The 19,993-nt window shown below is 37.6% G+C and overlaps 2 protein-coding genes across 5 annotated transcripts in view; both read right to left on the bottom strand.

Annotated features, from left to right (window-relative positions):
* The window catches only part of Brip1 (BRCA1 interacting DNA helicase 1), a 143,009-nt gene extending 138,612 nt beyond the window's left edge, over positions 1-4,397 (bottom strand). Inside the window, exons 1-3 of one of the 2 annotated variants that reach the window (XM_021248691.2) lie at positions 4,157-4,397; positions 2,434-2,552; positions 242-353 (exon numbers count right to left, since the gene is read on the bottom strand). In XM_021248691.2, coding sequence (XP_021104350.2) covers positions 242-353; positions 2,434-2,526 — 205 coding nt within the window. In that variant the 5' untranslated portion in view covers positions 2,527-2,552; positions 4,157-4,397. The remainder of the gene's footprint in view (positions 1-241; positions 354-2,433; positions 2,553-4,156) is intronic. The other variant, XM_087191448.1, reaches the window with a different exon arrangement.
* Positions 4,398-6,148: 1,751 nt separating this feature from the next.
* Ints2 (integrator complex subunit 2) overlaps positions 6,149-19,993 on the bottom strand; it is a 51,275-nt gene continuing 37,430 nt past the window's right edge. For all 3 annotated transcript variants that reach the window (XM_021248692.2, XM_013067704.3, XM_087191447.1), the window contains 8 exons: positions 18,835-19,036; positions 18,164-18,289; positions 13,803-14,001; positions 10,801-11,052; positions 10,354-10,461; positions 9,979-10,084; positions 8,593-8,769; positions 6,149-8,372 (listed from right to left, as the gene is read on the bottom strand). In XM_021248692.2, coding sequence (XP_021104351.1) covers positions 8,203-8,372; positions 8,593-8,769; positions 9,979-10,084; positions 10,354-10,461; positions 10,801-11,052; positions 13,803-14,001; positions 18,164-18,289; positions 18,835-19,036 — 1,340 coding nt within the window. In that variant the 3' untranslated portion in view covers positions 6,149-8,202. The remainder of the gene's footprint in view (positions 8,373-8,592; positions 8,770-9,978; positions 10,085-10,353; positions 10,462-10,800; positions 11,053-13,802; positions 14,002-18,163; positions 18,290-18,834; positions 19,037-19,993) is intronic.

Raw genomic sequence — 19,993 nt, 5'->3', positions numbered from 1 at the left:
TCCAAAACGCTCAAAATACCTTCTGAATCATTAAATAAAAGACTAAATTATGTTAGTATTGTTTTAGGATGAGTTAAACATTTTGCTGTATTGAAACTCTTTTGGAAATACATGACATAAAAAAATCTTAAAAGAGAATATTTGAATTTGGTAGAATATGGTTGAACCACTCATAAAAAGTACTTTATTATATTATTTCAGATCCTAACAAGCAATCTGAAAATATCAAGCTACTACTTACCACTAAGAGACTGTTGCCATGCTAAAGCAGAACAAAGTAAGGCTAAGCTTTTTCCACTTCCAGTAGGGCTCTCCAACAAACAATGCTGCCTACTGTTCAATCCTCTGACAATCTATGGATAAAGAAACCAATTTAATAGAAAATCAATAAACATTTTACCTTGTTAAGTCTCTTTCCATCAGAAGTACAAACAAGCCAGGGATTTAGCTCAGTGGTTTCGCCACCTGTTGCGCAAGCATAAGGACCTGAGTTGGATCCCCGGTACCAAAATAAAAAAAGAAGTATAAACAACATACCAAGGAGAAGTGAGGCTGCACTCATGGAAACAGAGCAACAGCACAATGAAGAACTACCATTTAGTTAAATCTAGAATTTTTTCCTTTACACTTTGCCCTAAGAATATGTTGGACTTCCAAGCCTATGAGGCACAAGAGACAAAATTAAAAATGCAATTTGGACATCACTTATTCAATCATTTCTGTCAAACTGGAATGCATTGCCAGCTACAGTGGTGCATGCCTGTAATCCCAGCTATTTAGGAGGCTGAGGTGGGAAGACGGCAAATTCAAGGCCAGCCTGGGCAACTTGGTAAGACCTTATCTCAAAATAAATAAAATAAACTAAAAAAGGCCTGGGGATGTAACTCAGTACTCCTTGAGTACAATCCCCAAAACTGCAAAAGAAAAAGAATAGGGAAAGCAATCAATAATTTGTGGTAAAGCTGAAGATGCCTACCTTCAAACAAATCCAACTATATGTATATTTTATTCCCTACATGAACACAAGGAAAAAATGTATAAGTTCGTTCTTAACAGCATAGTTTGATAATTACAAAAGAATGTAAGCAAGCTAAATGGCTAACAATAAAAAAAGAACAGATAAAATTCTTGTATTCATACTATGCTGCAACTGAAATAATCAGGTGGAGGGGGGCGGGGGGGAAGAAGAGCAGCCGAGGATTTAGCTCAGTGGCACCTTGCCTGCCTTGCAAGCACAAGGCCCTGAGTTCGATCCTCAGTACTGCAAAAAAAAAGAGAAGAGGAAAAGGAAGAGGAGGAAGGGGAAGAAGAAGAGGAAGGAGAAGAAGAGAAGGAGAAGAAATAGTCTGGCCTGGAAGTGTAGCTCAGTGGTAGACAACTTGCCTAGCATGCATGAGGCCCTGGGATGGATTCCCATACTACAAAAAGAAACAAGTTCTGCAGACAGGCATCATCTCATACCACTGCATAAAGTTTTTGTTATTGTTGCTACTACTTACTGAATGCAGTGTTCAGGACTGAGCCCAAAGCCTACCACAATACGTATTTGGCAAGCACTCTACTTCTGAGGTATATCCGCAGCCACTTTTATTTTGCTATTTTGAGATAAGAGTCTAAGTTGCTTAGACTGGCCTCAAACTTGTAATCCTCCTGCCTCACTCTCCCAAGTTACTGAAATAATAGGCATGTACCACTATGCCCAGCTCACTTCACAAAGCTTAAATATATGTAAAATAATACTCTATATTGTTTATGAATACATGTGTAGTAAAAGTATAAAAACATACTGAGAAAGAAAAATTACTAATTCAGGATACTAATGTGATATGAAGTAAACTTGGCAAAATATTAAAAAATAACAAACTGGAAGCTTGCTTTACTCAAATTTTTATATTAATTTTCTCTATGATTCAAATATAATGACTATGTCCACAGAGTCTGCACTCATGGATTAAACCAACCACAAATCAATAATACTCAAAAAAAAAAAAAAAAAAGAAAAAATTTTGTCTGTACTGTGCACTGTTTTATGTAACGGATTTGGGGACATCTGGAGATTTTGATACCCAAGGTGAGTTCCTGGAATTAATTCCATACAGGTACTTAGGGATAATTACACTTAAAATTAATAGTGAGAAATAGAGTGCTCTGTAAAAGATAGAAAATACTTTGCAGAAAGCAGTAATTCGTTAAAAGAAATAGAAGTTCCAAATGAGCTGAAAATATTTCTTGAATCTTTTTTGCATTCTAACCATAGACATATACAGTTAATAGTAATCAATATTAAGTTTCCCAAAGTTTATTCTTCCAAATAAACCTTGCAAATATTCTCAATCCATTTACTGAGAATATTAATACAGTCACATATTCAATATATGTTATGGGTCATAGGTTTCTGTATCTCAAAGATTTAATTGCTGAAAAAATACTTACTGAATTCATCATAGCAAGCTGTGATGGGTAAGCTTTACAAGGAAAGTTAATCTTCACCCCACCAATTGTGTATTCAGAACACAATGATGACATCCTGCTTTCTTGTTTACTTCAGATTCCTAATTGCAATACAAATTAAAAACAATATCGAAACAGTGTCATTCAAAGAAAACCACTCAACAGTAAGACAGAAATCTGGAAATAAAAACTGGAATAAACATAACAAATGGAAGCAAAAGAACTCCCTAGTCCTATAATTAGACCACAGTGGTGAAGAGCATGTCTTGCAGTCTGACAAATCTGGATTTGCATCCCTATTCTGCCATGATTTGTTGTATAACTTTGGGCAAGTTAACTTTTCTAGACTTCAGTGTCCTCATCCAGAAAATAAGGATAGTAACAATAGCTACTCCATAGGATTGTTGTAAAGATTAAATGAAATAATGTGCACATATGATACAGTACATGCCAGGTTCTCGGTGAACTCTTGTAAGAACTTAGATCAGATATGATCAAGCTACAGAAACAAATAGGTTTTTAAGGCAACTCTCTGCTAGTCTGTGCCTTCCTGTCTCCCAAAAAGTTGTGAACCAGGAGTCAGCAGGTTTTGAAAGGTTCTCTTGACATGTCTTTTCACTTCTTTGGTCTAAGATCCTCCTCTGTAATAATTCCTAATTTAAAGCCTGCCATAAGGGAGAACCTGCTTTGGGACATAGTGGGTGCTCAGTAATTCTTAAATAATGGTCAGTGGAGTATAACGTAAAGAAGATGGGTGTTGAAGTAAGACAAATCCAAGTTCAAAATTCACAGTGTAAATCACTTAACCTCTCAGTCCTTGTTTCTTCATCTATGGAACTGAGATAATACTACTTAGCTGATGGGGTTTTTTATGAAAATAAACCAGAACAGAATGTGCCTAATATCTGACAGAGAAGTGATGTACTTTAATCCTCACTAGAATCCACAGATGTAATTCAGAAACTGTGATGTATTAAAATCGTATGTGGAAACTTGTGTACATGACTGAATTTTTCTGAAGGGAAAGTCCATAGATTTCTCTTCACATAAATATATCCCATGGAAACCACAAAGGGAGGAGATGATATACACTTATCAACTGAGGAATTTTTGTAGTAATGGAAAAAATGATAAAAACCTGAGGATGGAGATGGTTAAAATAGCAATCCAACAGATTATGAAGCCAATAAATAACCTTAGCCACAGTTTTTGTATTCCAAAAGAAGAACCGCTATTCTGGGGCTGAGATGTACGCATGTACCAAGACCCTGGGTTCAATCCCCAGGACCGCCGAGAAAAAACAAAAACTCTTCTATGGTATTTTCTGTTCTAAAAGTGATTCTATCCGTAAGAACGGGATTTGCTGGACTCTAACCTCTTGATCTGAATCAAGAACTCAAGGCTGACCTCCTCAGATACCACCCAGGAATCAATTCATCCTACGCCGCAGCATCGGCGACTTTCGTCTCAATCTGGCACTTTCCGCTACCGACCTAGGAACCGAGGAACCGAGCCGCCTCCTCCCGCTGCCCTCCGCCCAGGGCAAGCGCGGGCGGGAAGGCAGGAGCGGCTCCCTCCTCCTGGGCTCCCCGCCCCCGACGCCCGCCTCCCACAGCCCGGGTATACCGGGGCCCGAGCGGCCGGGCTCAGCGGGGGCCTGCGCTGGCCGCGCGCCTTCCTGACCGCCGGCCTCCCTCCGACTTGCCTGGGTGAAACTGGAAGCAACACCGCCTGGGCGCTGACTCACGGGGAAAAAGAAACTGGTTTCCGAGAGCAAATAATGTAGAGCCCGAGTACAGAAGAAAGGGCGCTAGCCTTAATCCTCTCCTTCCCTCTCTAGGCTGCTGCTCTCCGTACGCGGCTGCCGCTGACGGGTACACAGGCTGCTCCACCTCGCAACTTTCACAGGGCTGAACCACACAGCCCGCGACGAATTCCCGCCTCCCAGCCCCTCGCCTCCAAGTATCCAATCGCCGAACGAGTTCAGACAACCAATCACCAGCCAAGGCAAGAAGGCAAGCAACCAATCCCTGCACGAGATTAGGGGGCGAAACCTGTAGCACCCAATAGGAGCCTCCGAAATAAGAACCAACCCAAGGTACTTCGCGGCACCGGAAGACAATCACCCGTAGAAGGAGAGGTAAGCAAACCTGGGAGTTTGCTCGAAGGAAAAAGTCTTCTTCGTTTGACTTTTGAAACTGGTGACCCACGCAACCATTTCTCTTTAGATCAACGGAGAGGGTGTATCTTCAAGCCTTGCCTAGTTTTCGGGCCTTTCATCAGTGCCAATTTAAATTTCCCAGCTTTCCAGTGGCCAGGTTATCGGAAAAAAACTTGAGACCGGAATTGCCCGTCTGCTCAGCCAAACAGGGTGAGAGGATTCTATGACAACTGGTACAGTATTTCTTAATACTTGCTGGGCATGGTGGCGCACGCCTGTAATCCCAGCACTAGGGAGGCGGAGGCAGGAGGACTGCCGCGAGTTGGAGGCTAGCCTGGGCTACATAGTGAATTCAGAGCCAGACTGAACTACAAAGCGAGACCCTGCCTCAAAAAAAAAAAAAAAATCTCAAGGCTTTTCCAGATAACAGAACCAGCCAGAGATACACTATTGATCACTGTTGAGGTCTTCACCAACAGAACACTTCTAAGGTTTATCTGCCTTCCATCGCTCCTACGACCAGTTTATTCTTTATCAAGAAGACAATCCTGGGCCGGGGATTTAGCTCCGTGGTTTCGCTGCCTGCTGCGCAAGCTCAAGGACCAGAGTTCGATCCCCGGTACCAAAAAAAGGAAGACGACAATCCAGTGTCCTCGGAGACAAGGAGTTAATCATGACCTCGCAAAATTATGTAATTTTGGTTTTCGTTCTTAAAACTCTGTATACCCTAACCATGGCTCAGATACTATTGTCCCAAAAGGGCAAAACCTGGGACAGTTTCTTAAATTCAAGTAGCTAGTTTGGAGAGAAGAGGTTTATTGGGAAGAGGGAGCATAAGACTTGTTGAATTATTTGCCTCACTTTCAGTTGTTTTATTACATCTTCCCAAAATGACAAAATTTGTCATAAAAATAAATTCTACCCTTTGATTTAGTAATCTCAGTCCCAGAAATTTATCCTAAAGACATAATCTAAAAGAAAAAGTGCTAACACCTCAACTGACAACAGTGCCTATTTGGAATATTGGAAAAACGTAGAAACTCCCCAGTCTGATCTATCAAAATTCAACAGATTATGAACCGAACAGGATTATTACTTTAAAAACTTACTTGCAAGAAAAAAATGTCACATAAAGTTAAATGAAAAAAAAAGCAGACTCCAAATTGGATGTTAGAAATTCAGTAATGTGAAAATATATGACTAAGCAAAGATGAAGAAGTAATTTACTGTTACAATGAGATGAAGGATAATTCATAAAAATAAATCCTTTTAAAAACTTTGAATCATTATTTTGCTTTTATAAATTTTTAAAATATCAAATATTTTAGGTAACTGCTACAGGGTAACTACTGTTAACTTCCTCACCTAAATGTCTTAAGGCTTTTCAATCAACTCTAGTCTCTTACTGCCATTTAATGCATGTGGCATAACAGGAAGACACATGAGCCCACATAAACCACACAGTCTTGGATTCCATGGTTTGAACCTCATGAATCAGGTTAACAGCAATGGAATGAAACACAAAAAAAAGACAAGTTCATTTGATAAGATTATGAATGTTTATAAATCAATATTCAAAATAGCTGCACACATCTGGTTTCACGTGAATAAAAAAATCACATTGTGACAAATTTTATAACCTTAACTTAAAATACATGAATATTAACATTTACTAATATATTTACACATTTTATTTACAGCATCAACAAATTTGATGAAAAACAGCCTATGTTGTTATTTTTACACAGCAGGTTTTAAGCAGTCTTTGAAAATTGACCAAGGACATATGTATTGCATTTAGTTAAAAAACATACTGTAACCTCTTCTGAAGGTGATACCTATTCACACAAAATACTCCAAGGCCTCAGTTTAAAAATAAAACAAAAACAGAGCAGTTGTATTTAATCTTAAGATACTACAAAACTGCCTTGTTTAAAAATATGAAAATTCTTATAGCATTTTTAAGCCTATTAATTTTTCACATCAAAATTATTTAATTGAACATTAAGCATGTAATAAAAATTTATAAATATTCTATCACACATGATACTATGCACTTCATTATTGGAAACAGCTACAAACTAGTTTTTGTAGAATACCCTAATGAGGTAGGGCCAGTAGGAACCCCATTTTACAAAGAAGGAAAATGAGATGTACTATTTGCTAGTGAAAAGGCTGAAGTGAAATTTCTTTTCTTAAAAAACAAAGTTATTTAACTTTCCTAATTTTTTTTACAAGTGAAGAGGTCTGCTTCAAGGTGGGGGGAGTGATTGAGGTATATCTCAGAGAGCAAGGACAAGTACTTTCTATATTAGATACTTAATTTGGGGGGGTGGAAATGAGGCTTATGGGTTACTGAATGCGTCTAACCTAAACCATGGAAGTTACTAACAGAAGACTGCAAAATCCTTCAGCAAGACAGTATTTCCCACATTTTAATTTTTCCTGAGGTTCAAACACTGTATTTTCTCACCCAAAAATCTTCTCAAAGTAAAATGTGAATTATCCTGATGACAAACCAAGAGCTCTTTAACCTAGTGGGTTTTAGTGCTCTAAATTTCATTTAATTTGATATATATTCCCCTCTCTGAGAATTAGATAAGTTAATAAAGTATTATAAAAATAAACTTTAAAAAATAAAATAAATGAGACTTCCTTTCAGGTTCTTCTTTGTTGTTCCTGTAAACATTTTTAAACCAGTATCTTAAACTTCCAAATTATTCAAGTATCTCTTTAAACATATGGCTTCATTATTAGTAAAAATTGAAGCAAATATGTGATATCTATAAATCCTCACCTGTAATTCCATGGAAATCATTTACAGAAGCTACTTGCCTTTTCTTAAAACCATCTCAATACTATTTCTTGAGAACTAGAATTCCAACCTGCACTACTATGACTTGCATTGCAAGTCTTTGAGATTTCTATTGGGGTATTTAACTCCTAATTTTTCCTGAATTCTCCCTTCCTGTGATCCCTTTCTCTCCCTCTCATCATTCTACCCTTATTGTACTCTGTTACAAGCTCACAGTTAAATACTAGGGCTACCCACATACTCATTTTTAGAAGAAATTAAAGGCATGGCAGTCTTTCTCACTTCGAAAGCTAAGGAGAAGACCAAATTCCCTTTCCAGTAATGAGTTTCTTAAACGTGTTCCCACTGGGAAAAAAAAAAGCTCAGCTACAATATAAACATACCACCAAAGTAGATCCAAAAATGTGCCAATCAAATACAAGCAAGTGGCCCGGGGATTTAGCTCAGTGGTTTCGTCGCCTGCTGTGCAAGTACAAGGACCTGAGTTCGATCCCCGGTTCCAAAAAAAAAAATGGGGCTGGGGATTTAGCTCAGTGGTTCCACTGCCTGCCTCACAAGTGGAAGGACCCAAGTTCAATTCCAGGTTCCAAAAAAAAAAAGAACCAAATACAAGCAAGCATGATTCTCAGATTCTAAATTGTACTCGTGTTGAATTGAGTCATTTCAGCAATTCCAAGACCTTACTATTCCAGTTCATTTTGGAGTTGCTATCAGATGCAGATTCATGTTGGGTATATGCAGCAAACAGCTTCACTTTTTTGATTCAAAAAATTTTTTAAATTCCACTAACACTCATATTTATTATCTCAATTATTGTGCTTTCAATACAGTGGCAGAGCTGTACGTCAGGATCCATGCTTGTAGTGTCCCTGGATCCATTTTTATTAGGTGGATCTTTACAGATTCGTGACCATCCACTTGGTTTCTCCTTTATTTGTTGAAGACCTAAAAAAAACATAAGGAAAGAAAAACAAATAAAGGCAAGAACTCTGGAAAGGAATTCAGTCATCTTTGAGATAGTAAGATCACTCTTGAGCCGGGGATTTAGCTCAGTGGCACTGCACCTGTCTAGCAAGCTCAAGGTCTTGAGTTCAATCCCAAGAACCAAAAAAAAAAAACCAGAAAAAAAAAACAAGATCAATCTTGAAAATGAGTTACCACTTACGTGTAATAATTGGATCAATGTCTCTTGTCTGAGTGGCAACATCAGAGGCACAAACTTGTCCTACTTGAATCAGTAAAGACATAATATCCTCATACAGTGGAGGAAATGCTCGACAAAAGGAGACCAAACTTGGAAGAGTTGGCATGAAGAAAGCATACCGCTTAGCCTGTGTTAAAACTGTTGGAAAGAAATTAAACAGAATTTTTTACTTTGTAGATACATATTGGACATATGCAACCTATACAACAAATTAAGCACCATGCTCTGTACTGGAGATACTAAGTTTCCTAAGGCACTGTAAGCCCTACCTTCCAGAGAGCACACAGTCTAACAGTCATCATCCAACATAGGAGTTTTTATTATGCCCAAGTGCTGTCATAAGTGCATTGCGGGCATTATCCCACTTAGTTCTCACCCTTTCCAGAATGAGAAGAGTACCACTGTGACACTCACTTTACATCTGACTATTAAAACTATGAACTAAAGTTGACCTGGGTCACACAGCCAGTTAGTGCAGAAGGTGGAACTGAATTCAGGCAATATAAACTCTTAACCACTATAAAGAATTATAGTGTGAGGGCCGGGGATTTAGCTCAGTGGTTTCGTCGCCTGCTGCACAAGCTCAAGGACCAGGGTTCGATCCCCGGTACCAAAAAAAAAAAAAAAAAAGAATTATAGTGTGAGATGAATACAAGGGAAAGATAAATGAACATAGTATTATAAAAACATCAACAAAGAATACTAAATTAAGCCACAGCTTTAAAAGACTCAACTATAAAGTAGTTTATCTCCATCCATTTTACTCTATAAATCAGAAGGTGGTTAAAATGTTAACATATATTTTAGAACTTAAGGAAACTAACATATTTACATCTTCTTTACACATGTATGATTATATTTTTCTAGAGCTCTGAGCATTTATAATAAATCTTAACTTATTTTCTACTAAATAATTATATTCATAAAGTAGATGTGACTTCTATTTATAAGAATGTGATCTTATTACAGCCACTATAAGTCTATATGTATATCTATTCATTTAAAATTAAAGATTTTGGGCCAGGGATTTAGCTCAGTGGTGCCACCACCTGCCTCACAAGCGCAAGGTCCCAAGTTCGATCCTCAGTACCAAAATAAATTAATTAACTTAATTAAATGAAAGATCTCATTTACCTGCCTATTCATTTCTTCTACACTATAAATCTCATTTTAAATAGAAGAATCTTCAAAACAATAATTCAAAAGATGACCTAAATTACATAGAACGTACATTGTATTATACTGTTTCATACTGACACAAAAAACTACTGAGTCATTAAATTCAGAAAATATATGTACAGTAGTAATTCATGTTAGAAGTTTTTGTTGTTGATGTTGGCTACACACCTGTTAGCAAAGTTCCCATGACATTGACAGCTAAGCGAGCCACACTAAGTGATTTTGGTAATGCATACTGGATACACAAGTGAGAAAGCAACTGGATAGCAAATATCTGTAATACAAAATCCAAAGGTTATATATTTCTCAAGAATATGTTACATATTAAAAATTATAAGATGTTTTATATAACTAGCAAGACTACAGGAAGAGATCAAATTTTTTGTTTGTTTGGGGATAGGGTCTTGCGACATAGTTGAGGCCAAGCTTGAACTCGCTATGTAGCCCAGACCAGCCTCCAACTTACGATCCGAGCTAGATTATATGCATATACCACCACTCCAGACTATCAACATTTTCTTAAAGCTCCAACACGTTCATTACCTGTTTTTCAAGTTCTGGCTGTGCAATAAGCTCAGGTATAAAATCCAAACAGATATGCATAGATGGAATACCTGCAACTGTCAGAGGCAAGAGTTCACATGGATAACCCTATCTCAACAAGAAAGAGGGAAAAGGTTAGAAATAAGTCAAATAAATGTAGATAAAAACAAATGAAAGTTTCACTATATGAAAGTTTCACTTTCTTTATGTAAAAGATGTTCAGAAGACTACAGTGCTCTACATGTATCCTGGCATTTCACTATTTTGATGTACTAGAATAAGAGAGAAATTATTTGAATGCTTTATTGGGTTGGGAAAAAAACCTAAAATTTAGATAGTTTTCCATATTATAAAAGAACTTGATCATTTGTATTACAGTATCTCTAAATGATCCCTAACAATCCCCAAGAAAAATAAACTATAAACCATCATTCTTTGAAAACATACCTGAAAGTGAACAAGTTTAGCAATGTTGGGATCTGCAATGTACATTTGGTGCAACAGACAACAGATAAGGCACTGAACTTCCCGAAGGTTACAAAGCAGATTGTCTTCCCCTTCCTCTGTTTCCTTACTCGGAGAGCTGCCCGTGATAACACTCTGAACATTTCTTAGCAAGCTGTCTGGATTGACACCCTTTGCTTTCTCCTCTTCAGTGGGTAAACAAATCTCTAAGAGAATCTGAACAGCTGCACTATCCTACAAGCAAAGCAAACAGAAGTTTCTGAGAAGTTCATTTGAAAATCAAACAATTTTTTCCACATGAACAGAAATGGCAGAATAACTAGTTTCTTTCAAAACACAAAAAGGGCCGGGGATTTAGCTCAGTGGCACCGCATCTGCCTCGCAAGCGCAAAGTACTGAGTTCAATCCCTGGTACCAAAAAAAAACAAAAACAAAAACCCAAACACACAAAGTGGCGGCTCTTAGAGCAGAAGTAAACAATGTATAAAGCAATATTCTCACCATTCTAGGGTCATGAGTCCCTTAAAAATCTAAATAAAACCCTCTTTCCATAAAAATTAACAAAAATAAACATATTATATCATTTCAAGGAAGACATATATCTCTAAGGCAGATCCACAGACTCCAGTTTAAAAACATCTACTAGAAAGATAATCTAATTCAGTGACGCCCAAAATAGGCCCTAAGGCAAAAACAACTTCTACCAGACTTTCCCTTCCTTCCTAATCTAATTTTCCCAGGTCTTACCTGTTCTTCCTCCTTTTTCTCACTGGGCTACCAACTAATTCCTCTGAAGGTTGTGGGTAATAATGCCTAAATTACTTCCCATAATCCTTTTCAACCTGAAGACAGGCTCTTAAAAGGCCCTGGTTTTGCAAGGACAGGGACAGATTCTACCCTCACCACCCAATCTGCCTGCACAAACCACCCTAGCTCAGGCTATAGCTTGGGAGTCATTTCATAGAATAGTTTTTAATGGGTGACCTACTTGAGCCCCCTCTATCTGAAGGAGAACTATAATCAATCTCATCTATTAAAAAGGAGTTTAAACAAGAGAGAAAGAATATATGACATGCATCTCTGTAAAACAGCTACTGGCTGGGGTAGAGAACAATTACGTGATCAAAATGTTTAAGAATCTGATGATTCTTAGGGTTAGCTTTTCTTTGCAACTGAAGTTAGCCTTTCTTTTCAACCTGTCCTTGAGGTTGATGGATTTTGGATAGTGGCTTTTGTGTTTGTTTTACTTGATTTTATTTGCAGGCTACAGAACCCGAGTACACAAGCATGATTTTTAACTCTCACATTACTGAATATATAACCTTGAGCAAATCACTAAACCTCTCTGGGTCTCATTTTCCAAATCTATCACAATGCATATGATAATACTCAATGCCTCACAGGTTGGTTGTAAAAATTAAATGAGTTAATGTATGTAAAGAACTTAGACTGGCACCCACGTAACTTACCCATGTAGTAAGCCGTATATAGGTGTAAACTACAGTATTATGATCTACAGTTCCTTATTCTAATCCATACGAAAAGCTTTACTTTTTTTTTGGTTTTTTGAAACACGGTCTTGTTGTGTAATTCAGGCTAGCATCGAACTCTCTTGCCTCAGCCTCTCGAGTGCTAAGATTACAGGCATGCACCACCATGCCCAGAGAAAAATTTACTTTAGAACTCAGATTTTTCTCCCCCACTGTGGTACTAGGGATTGAACCCAGGGCCTTGTGCTTCCTCTGTCACAGGGCCTCACTAAGTTGCCCAGAATTTGTGACCTGGAACTTGTGGTCCTCTTGCCTTACCTCTCAAGTAGCTGTGATTATACACATGCAACAACATACATGGCCAGAATTTTTTAAAAGGTAGTATTACACAATATTAATAGTGTGGGATCGCTTCTTGGCCTTTTGGCTAAGATCAAGTATAGAATGGGACAGCAAACACATTGAATATCAAACATACCAATATTTACATTAAGAGAGATAAAGACCATCAATAGTGTTACATCAATTTCTCACCAAATGAGTTCACATAATGTCAAATTTTTCTGCTAAATGAATTAAAAAAGAAATGCCTCAGATTTATTTACTCAGTGGTTCTGCCGCCTGCCTTGCAAGTGCAAGGTCCTGAGTTCAATCCCCAGCACCAAAAAAAAGAAATGCCTCATTTTCACAGCCTTTTTGGATTTCTATACTATAGGTTAGAGGACTGTAGACTGGTATTATTACTCCTAATTTTCCTTTCATCAATGAGATTTCAGAAAATACATTTCAAACTAAAAAAAATTTCTGAAGACCTCAAACTGCTTAACATTTTATCATCTCACATCTGCTACATTATTCAAAAATGACTACCTAAGGTTTTAACGAAATTCTACATGGTTATAAAACTTCCTAAGTATAAAGTTGAACTGCTTATATTGTCACAGTATTTATCACTCCCTAACATTTTATTATATATTTCCTGTTTTTCTATTTACCGTCTCCAACATTTGACTTCCTTTCTACCATTTGATCTTAAGAAATAACCAAGGAGGGCTGGGGATTTGGTTTCGCCGCCTGCTGCGCAAGCACAAGGACCTGAGTTTGATCTCCGGTACCAAAAAAAAGAAATAACTAAAGATTTTCTCTTCTTCACCACTATAACTCCAGTCCCTAGAACAGTATTTGGCACATAAGTGTCTGATAAGTATTTGTTTAGTCAGTAAAGATATTAACTATAACTTCAGAAGTTAAAGCCTTGTATTTTATTAAAAATACTTATTTAAGTCGCTATGAAATTCACATTGTGAAGCTTATTCCTGGTTTCAGTGAAATATAATAATCAGTGCAAAGGTAACATCGTCATCACAGATGCTCTTATAACAGGAATGCACAGGATATCAAGCATAGCAGGCATAATGTACCATTCATTTCTTTAATTACATTAGCAGGGAACCCCTTACCCTTCTGACTAAATTTTACTATAGCAAAATGTACCTGAGCAGCCAGTAATGCATTTTTCAGTTCTTCTCTGGTAACTTCTGGGGCATCATTTTGTCCAGCTAAACCTATTGTATTATTCTGGGAAGGCCTGTCTTGCTCTGCTGTTTCCTTCAGATGAGCACTAAGGTAAGCTTTAGATGCAAGAAGATATCCATTCAACATGTGTAGTGTAATATCCATCAGCGCGGGACATCTAAAAGAAAGACAAATGTGTGGAAAGTATATAAATTTATGTCAGAACATGATCAACTCAGTTAAATAGAAAAATCTGAGTATCACAGAATAGTAAATTTTCCCACTGAAATATTTATTCTCAATATAAAACTTAAATATATATTTCCTATTCTCTATAGATTATACACTTTCACCTGTTCATCTTATCAGCTAAAATGCAATATAAGCGACAGAGAAAAGATACTCCTTTTTTGCTGAAATCTATGCTCCCCATAAATCTCTTAGACATGAGCCTGCAAAGCAGTTGTCCTCAAAAGAGGCATGTTTTGTGATGGAGAAGACGGAAGCTAGAAGAGATTATTTATCTTCTCTTGTTTTTCTTTGGAGTAAGAGAACAAGACAACTCCATATTCCAAGAGTGTTTCATCTCCTTAACCTGGGGAAGGCTAAGGGAAGGTCCTTACTGAACCTTAGTTTCCTCATCTAAAAAACAGGCACATGGTTATTCATTCCTCAAAGATTGAGATTGTAGATTAAATTTAAATGAAGTAAAAGTAAGTATAAAAAAGAAAATAATGATAAAAAAGATAAACTAGTGACCACTAGAATTTCAAATGTCAAGCCCTTCAAAGAAACCAGAGGTTCCATTTCTTAGGCTTTATCACAGAGAGAACTCCTGTATACACCTTCACAGGCATCACAGATGGACTGAGAACGGAAACACTGGCACCACCTAATGTCCATCTCCATGTCAATGCTGAACTGAAGCCATGCTTCCCCAAACTGAAAATGAGCATCACCTTCCCAAAATCTAAGAACGGCCTGTTTAAAAAATTATAAAACTTGGGCTGGGGATTTAGCTCAGTGGTTCCGGCGCCTGCCTCACAAGTCCAAGGTCCCAAGTTCAATCCCCGGTACCAAAAAAAAAAAATCATAAAACTCAAGCTCCAATCCGGACATTCTCACAGATTCTGGAGGACACTCTGGAAGACTGTGCAGCAGTTAAAGCAAATGAGGTAGAACTACGCATAATGAACACAGAAAACATGGAGAGCAGTAAAAGTCTTGTTTTTTGGGGAGTTTTTTGTTTAGGTTTTTTGTTTCTTTGGGGGGGTTTTGTTTTGTTTTGTTGTGGTTTGTATTTTTTGAGACAGGGTCTCACTATGCAGTTCAGGCTAGCCTTAAACTCACTGTGTAACTCAGGCTGGCCTTGAACTCAAGGTGATCCTCCTGCCTCAGCCTCCAGGGTGCTGGGATTACAGGCATGCACCACCATACCTGGCTCAAAAGTATTTTTTAAAAGAATAAATCAATCCCTATAATATTACTTATGTTTCTTTAAAACATTTGAAACAAAAAAAAGTTCTATTCATAAATTACTAAGTACACAGAAAAGTAAAACTACTTATACAACATTCTAACAGCTTCCTCTGGAGATAAAACTGGGATTGGTCAAAAGAGGCCAGAAAGAATCTGTTTTTTCTTTTTGTTAATCTTGCATCTTATTAAAGGTTCACTTATTAATAGATAGCATGAAAATGTTCATACATACAAAAAAAAGGGAATATTACAATAAATTCCCAAGAACTCATCACCCTGCTTCAACAGTCTCCATGCACTTTCCTAATGCCACCACTGGGTTAATCCTGAATGTCACACTGGAGCCCAGTTTGGGCACCTTAGTAAGACTCTATCTCAAAATTAAGCCAAAAATAAAAAGGGGGTCTGGGAATGTAACTTAGAGCAAAGGCCCTGGTTCAATCCCCAATACCACAAAAAAATAAAATATTCAGCAATAAATAAGGCATGGGGTGAAGCATAGTACATCAATAAAATGAAATAACGCAGCCAATTAATATAAGAAACAAATCTGTTAGCATCAGAAAAGGTTCACTAGTGGTACATCCAAACTATACAAATACAGAATGTATTTTGAAAGCATAATCTTGTAACCTCCCTGAACTAAATTACCTGAGGTAACCCATCCATCACCTACTTAAGTGGATTTTAACACTGATAAATCATTTGTTTTAGATGCACTGCTTTTCAGCCAGACACTAAAACAGCACATGTTTGTAGCACCAGTTACTGGGATGGCTGAGGCAGGAAGATCACAAGTTGGGGGCCAGCCTGGGCAATGTAGCGAGAGCCTGTCTCAAAATTAAAAAGAAACTGGCCGGGGATTTGGCTCAGTGGTGGCCCACCTGCCTCACAAGTGCAAGGTCCTGAGTTCAATCCACCGTACTGGAAAAAAAAAATGAGAGCTGGGGATTTAGCTCAGTGGTTCTACCGCCTGCCTTGCAAGCGTAAAGGTCCCAAATCCGATCCCCAGTACCAAAAAAAAAAAGAAAGAAAGAAAGGAAAAGAAACAGGGGTGCAGCCTAGTGGCACGGTGTTTGCCTAGCATGCATGAGGTCCTGCATTAATTCCCCAGCACTGAGAGGAAAAACAAGTACCTCTTTTTTAGAAGTTTTATTTACCATGCTTTTCTTTTTATTAGATACTTAAGGTGATTTGCATTGTTTATTCTCATGATTCCTATTTCCTATGTAACCCCAATCTCACCAAACCATACTAAGCAAATTTATCAGGTCTGTCACTCCCACACTGTCATCCCTTTGGTTGAGTGTAGGTTGTATCCTACTTGGTCATTTTTCCTATAGTTTCTCTCCCTGTGGCACACCTAATGTAAAGCTTCTTTTCCCAAAATACCACCTAAATGATCTTCTAGCATCTGCATAATCTGACTCCAACTTAACTTTCCAGTTGTAAAGTGTGCTTCTCTCAAATATTGGGCCGGGGATTTAGCTCTGTGGTTCCACCGCCTGCCTCGCAAGCGCAAGGTCCAGAGACTGATCCCCAGAACCAAAAAAAAAAAAAAATTAACCCTCTGTTGCAAGCCTTTTTCATCCTTGCTTCTATACCTTTGCTCATATTCAAAATACCTTCTCAAATACTTTCCTTGATACACTGAACCCCACCAATATATTATCTGTTCATTTAAATCCTAGGTCAATCCTTTCAAACACCCAGGTCCCAGCTTTCTCCAGCTTTTACCAGCATTCATTACTATGCCATTCATCTGCACGTGGCCATATTATTCACCTTTTCTTTTTTATTATTATTATTATTCACCTTTTCATTATGTCCTCTTTCCCCATGCAGATGATAATCACTTTAAGGCAGTCCCCTCAATTTAAATGCCTTTGATACTATTTAGCATTATAACCAGAAGTAATATAACAGAGGGCACATGCCTGGATTCCTGCATTTGGGGAGCAAGGCAAGAGGACTGTGAGTTCAAGGACATCCCAAGCTAATCACAAATTCATAGTGATTATATAGTAAAACCTTGTCTCAAAAAAATTAAAGAAATGCCGGGCATGGTGGGGCACACCTGTAATCCCAGCACTTGGGAGGCTGAGGCAGGAGGATAGCTCCAAGTTTGAGGCCAGCCTGGACTACATAGTGAGTTCAGAGCCAGCCTGAACTACAAAGGGAGACCCTGCCTCAAAAAACCAAATAAATAAATAAATAAAAATTAAAGAAAAAAAACCAACTAGAAATTCAAATATTAATGATCTGAGTTCATTGATTGCTTTTTGAGGTGAAATCGCTTCAATGTTTTTGACAAAGAATTAGAACCAATGTAGATTCAGTGAAGCTAACATTATAATTGAAATCCCAACACTCCCTCACCATGAGTTCAAGGCCAGCCTAAACCACACACCAAGACCCTGTCTCAAAAAAAAAAAAAAAAAATTAAAGGTACAGTCACAGTTGTAAGGTATGTAACAGTTGAAAATGAACCAGTTTTTTAAAATCCTTTTTCAACATGCTAGCAGAAAAAGTGTTATTCTTAACCAGTTTTCACTATGAGAGCGAAAACCACTACTCGCGGTTAACACTACTCGTGGTCAACAAAAGCAACACTTCTCTAAGAAATTTCTCTAAGGCTTTACTTTATTAACCACATGTTGAATATATTTTTTAACCACATGTTGAAGACTAAGCCAAATATATAGTTCATGAATATAAACAACTAAAGAAAAAGACACATAGGTCATACTGCCTAGTTATTGCAAAAACATCAAGTACAAGGTTAAACTGAATTTCTTCAAATTATTTTGACTGTCTAGAGTATAACTCTATAATAAAAATGAAACTCAGATGACACGTACCTGTAAACCCTCTGATCACACCGCAGGACAATGAGGGGATCTATCATCAGGTCATTCTGTGTATACTTTTGTTGTCGTACAAACTTTATGGAAGGTTGAAGTGCATTAACTGTCATTACCCACAGCCTGATGAAAAATTGATCATAATAAGCAATGATGCAAGACAACATAGCTGCTTATTTTATTTTTTCGGTAATGGGGATTGAACTCAGGACCTTGCACTTGCCAGGCAGGCAGTGGAACCACTGAGCTAAATCCCCAGCCCTGATGCAAGACAACATAATGACCTAAATCACAATTAGCCATGAGAATAATAAACATGAGAACCTGTTTTTAAAGAACTTTCTCAAATTGGAAATACGTTTCTATTTCTTAAATACGTTTCTATTTCATTCTTTCCCTTAAAGATATAACAACTTGGTTTTTTTTTGTTTTGTTTTTGGTACCGGGGATCAAACTCAGGTCCTTCTGCTTTCAAGGCAGGCAGTGGAACCACTAAGCTAAACCCCCGGCCCTAACAACTTGTTAATTAGTAGTCTTCAAAAAGGAATTTTATTGTCACACAATAAATATAAGTGGTCTTGTGAAATTTTTTTTAACAATTAAGTTTAGGTTATTGTGTATTATTGCTGCTATACACTGCTATACGTAACAATGCACATTGAATTTACCTTCTAGGCATCACAGTATTAAGAACCATCCATAACTTATTGACTGTTTGAAGAATCCTCCGTGGAACCCCTGAATTCAACAGCTGGCTCATATTGGATGTTAATACTTCTGCGTATGGTATAAGTTCACTGGCAGAGAGTAGAGTCAAGTGTTCTATAATCTGCATCACTTGTGTGTGATTTACTGGGATGGCTGAAAATGCTAAAAAAGAAAATTTGGCAGTCAAAATCTGAAGTTTATGGAGCAGGAAGTAATATTGCTCTTACACTACAGACCCAACAAATCAAGAAAACAATGTTACTAGAAAATAAAACTTTCAATCACAGTCAGTTCTGACTAAACCTAAAATAAGAGCCTTTAGAAAAATTCATGGAGGGCTGGGGATTTAGCTCAGTGGTTTCGCTGCCTGCTGCACAAGCGCAAGGACCTGAGTTCGATCCCCAGTACCAAAAAAAAGAAGAAAAATTCATGGAAGTCCAATTATTGAAACTATTATTTCTTTAGAACAACAACAACAAAACCTCATTTAAAAAATATTAGTATCCAGGTGTGGTGGCACATGCCTGTAATCCCAGGACTCTGAGGCAAGGCAGAAGGATCGCCCCCACGAGTTCAAGGCCAGCCTGGGCTACAAAGTGAGTTCAAGGGCAGCCTGCACTACATAGCTAGACTCTGTCTCAAAATAAAACAAAACAAAAATATTAGTGACCCAATTCTCATTTTCTTGGATGATTCAGATTTCTTTTAAAAGCAGGACTGATACAGAAAAATAGACCAGGTACTGCCTCTGTTAGGATAGTCATATGAAAGCTTTAACTTCTTGATACTTTCCTTCTGGTGGCTCCTTTACAGGGTATAAGCACCCACCAGATTGCTGTTACTAAAAATATCTATTGCTGTCCTCCCCAAATACAGTAGTCACCAACCACATTTGGCTTTTAAACACCTGAGATGCAAATAGTCCAAACTGAAGTGTGATGGAAGTGTACAATACATGGGCTAAAAAGTTAATGTGGGTTAAAAAAAAAAAGGACACTCATTAATAATTTCATATTGATTACATGGCGAAATAATGTACTGGAGGTATGTGGTTAAATGAAACAAATATTAAAATTATTTTTGAAGCTTGTTCCTCCCTAGCTGTCTTGGACAGGCAGC

This window comes from Heterocephalus glaber, unplaced genomic scaffold, assembly GCF_053883595.1.
Source record: "Heterocephalus glaber isolate CG9 unplaced genomic scaffold, H.glaber_assembly_v1.0 deba00001564, whole genome shotgun sequence".
Lineage (NCBI taxonomy): Eukaryota > Metazoa > Chordata > Mammalia > Rodentia > Bathyergidae > Heterocephalus > Heterocephalus glaber.
The sequence above is the reverse complement of the archived record's forward strand: the minus strand, read 5'-3'. Positions and strand labels throughout refer to the sequence as shown.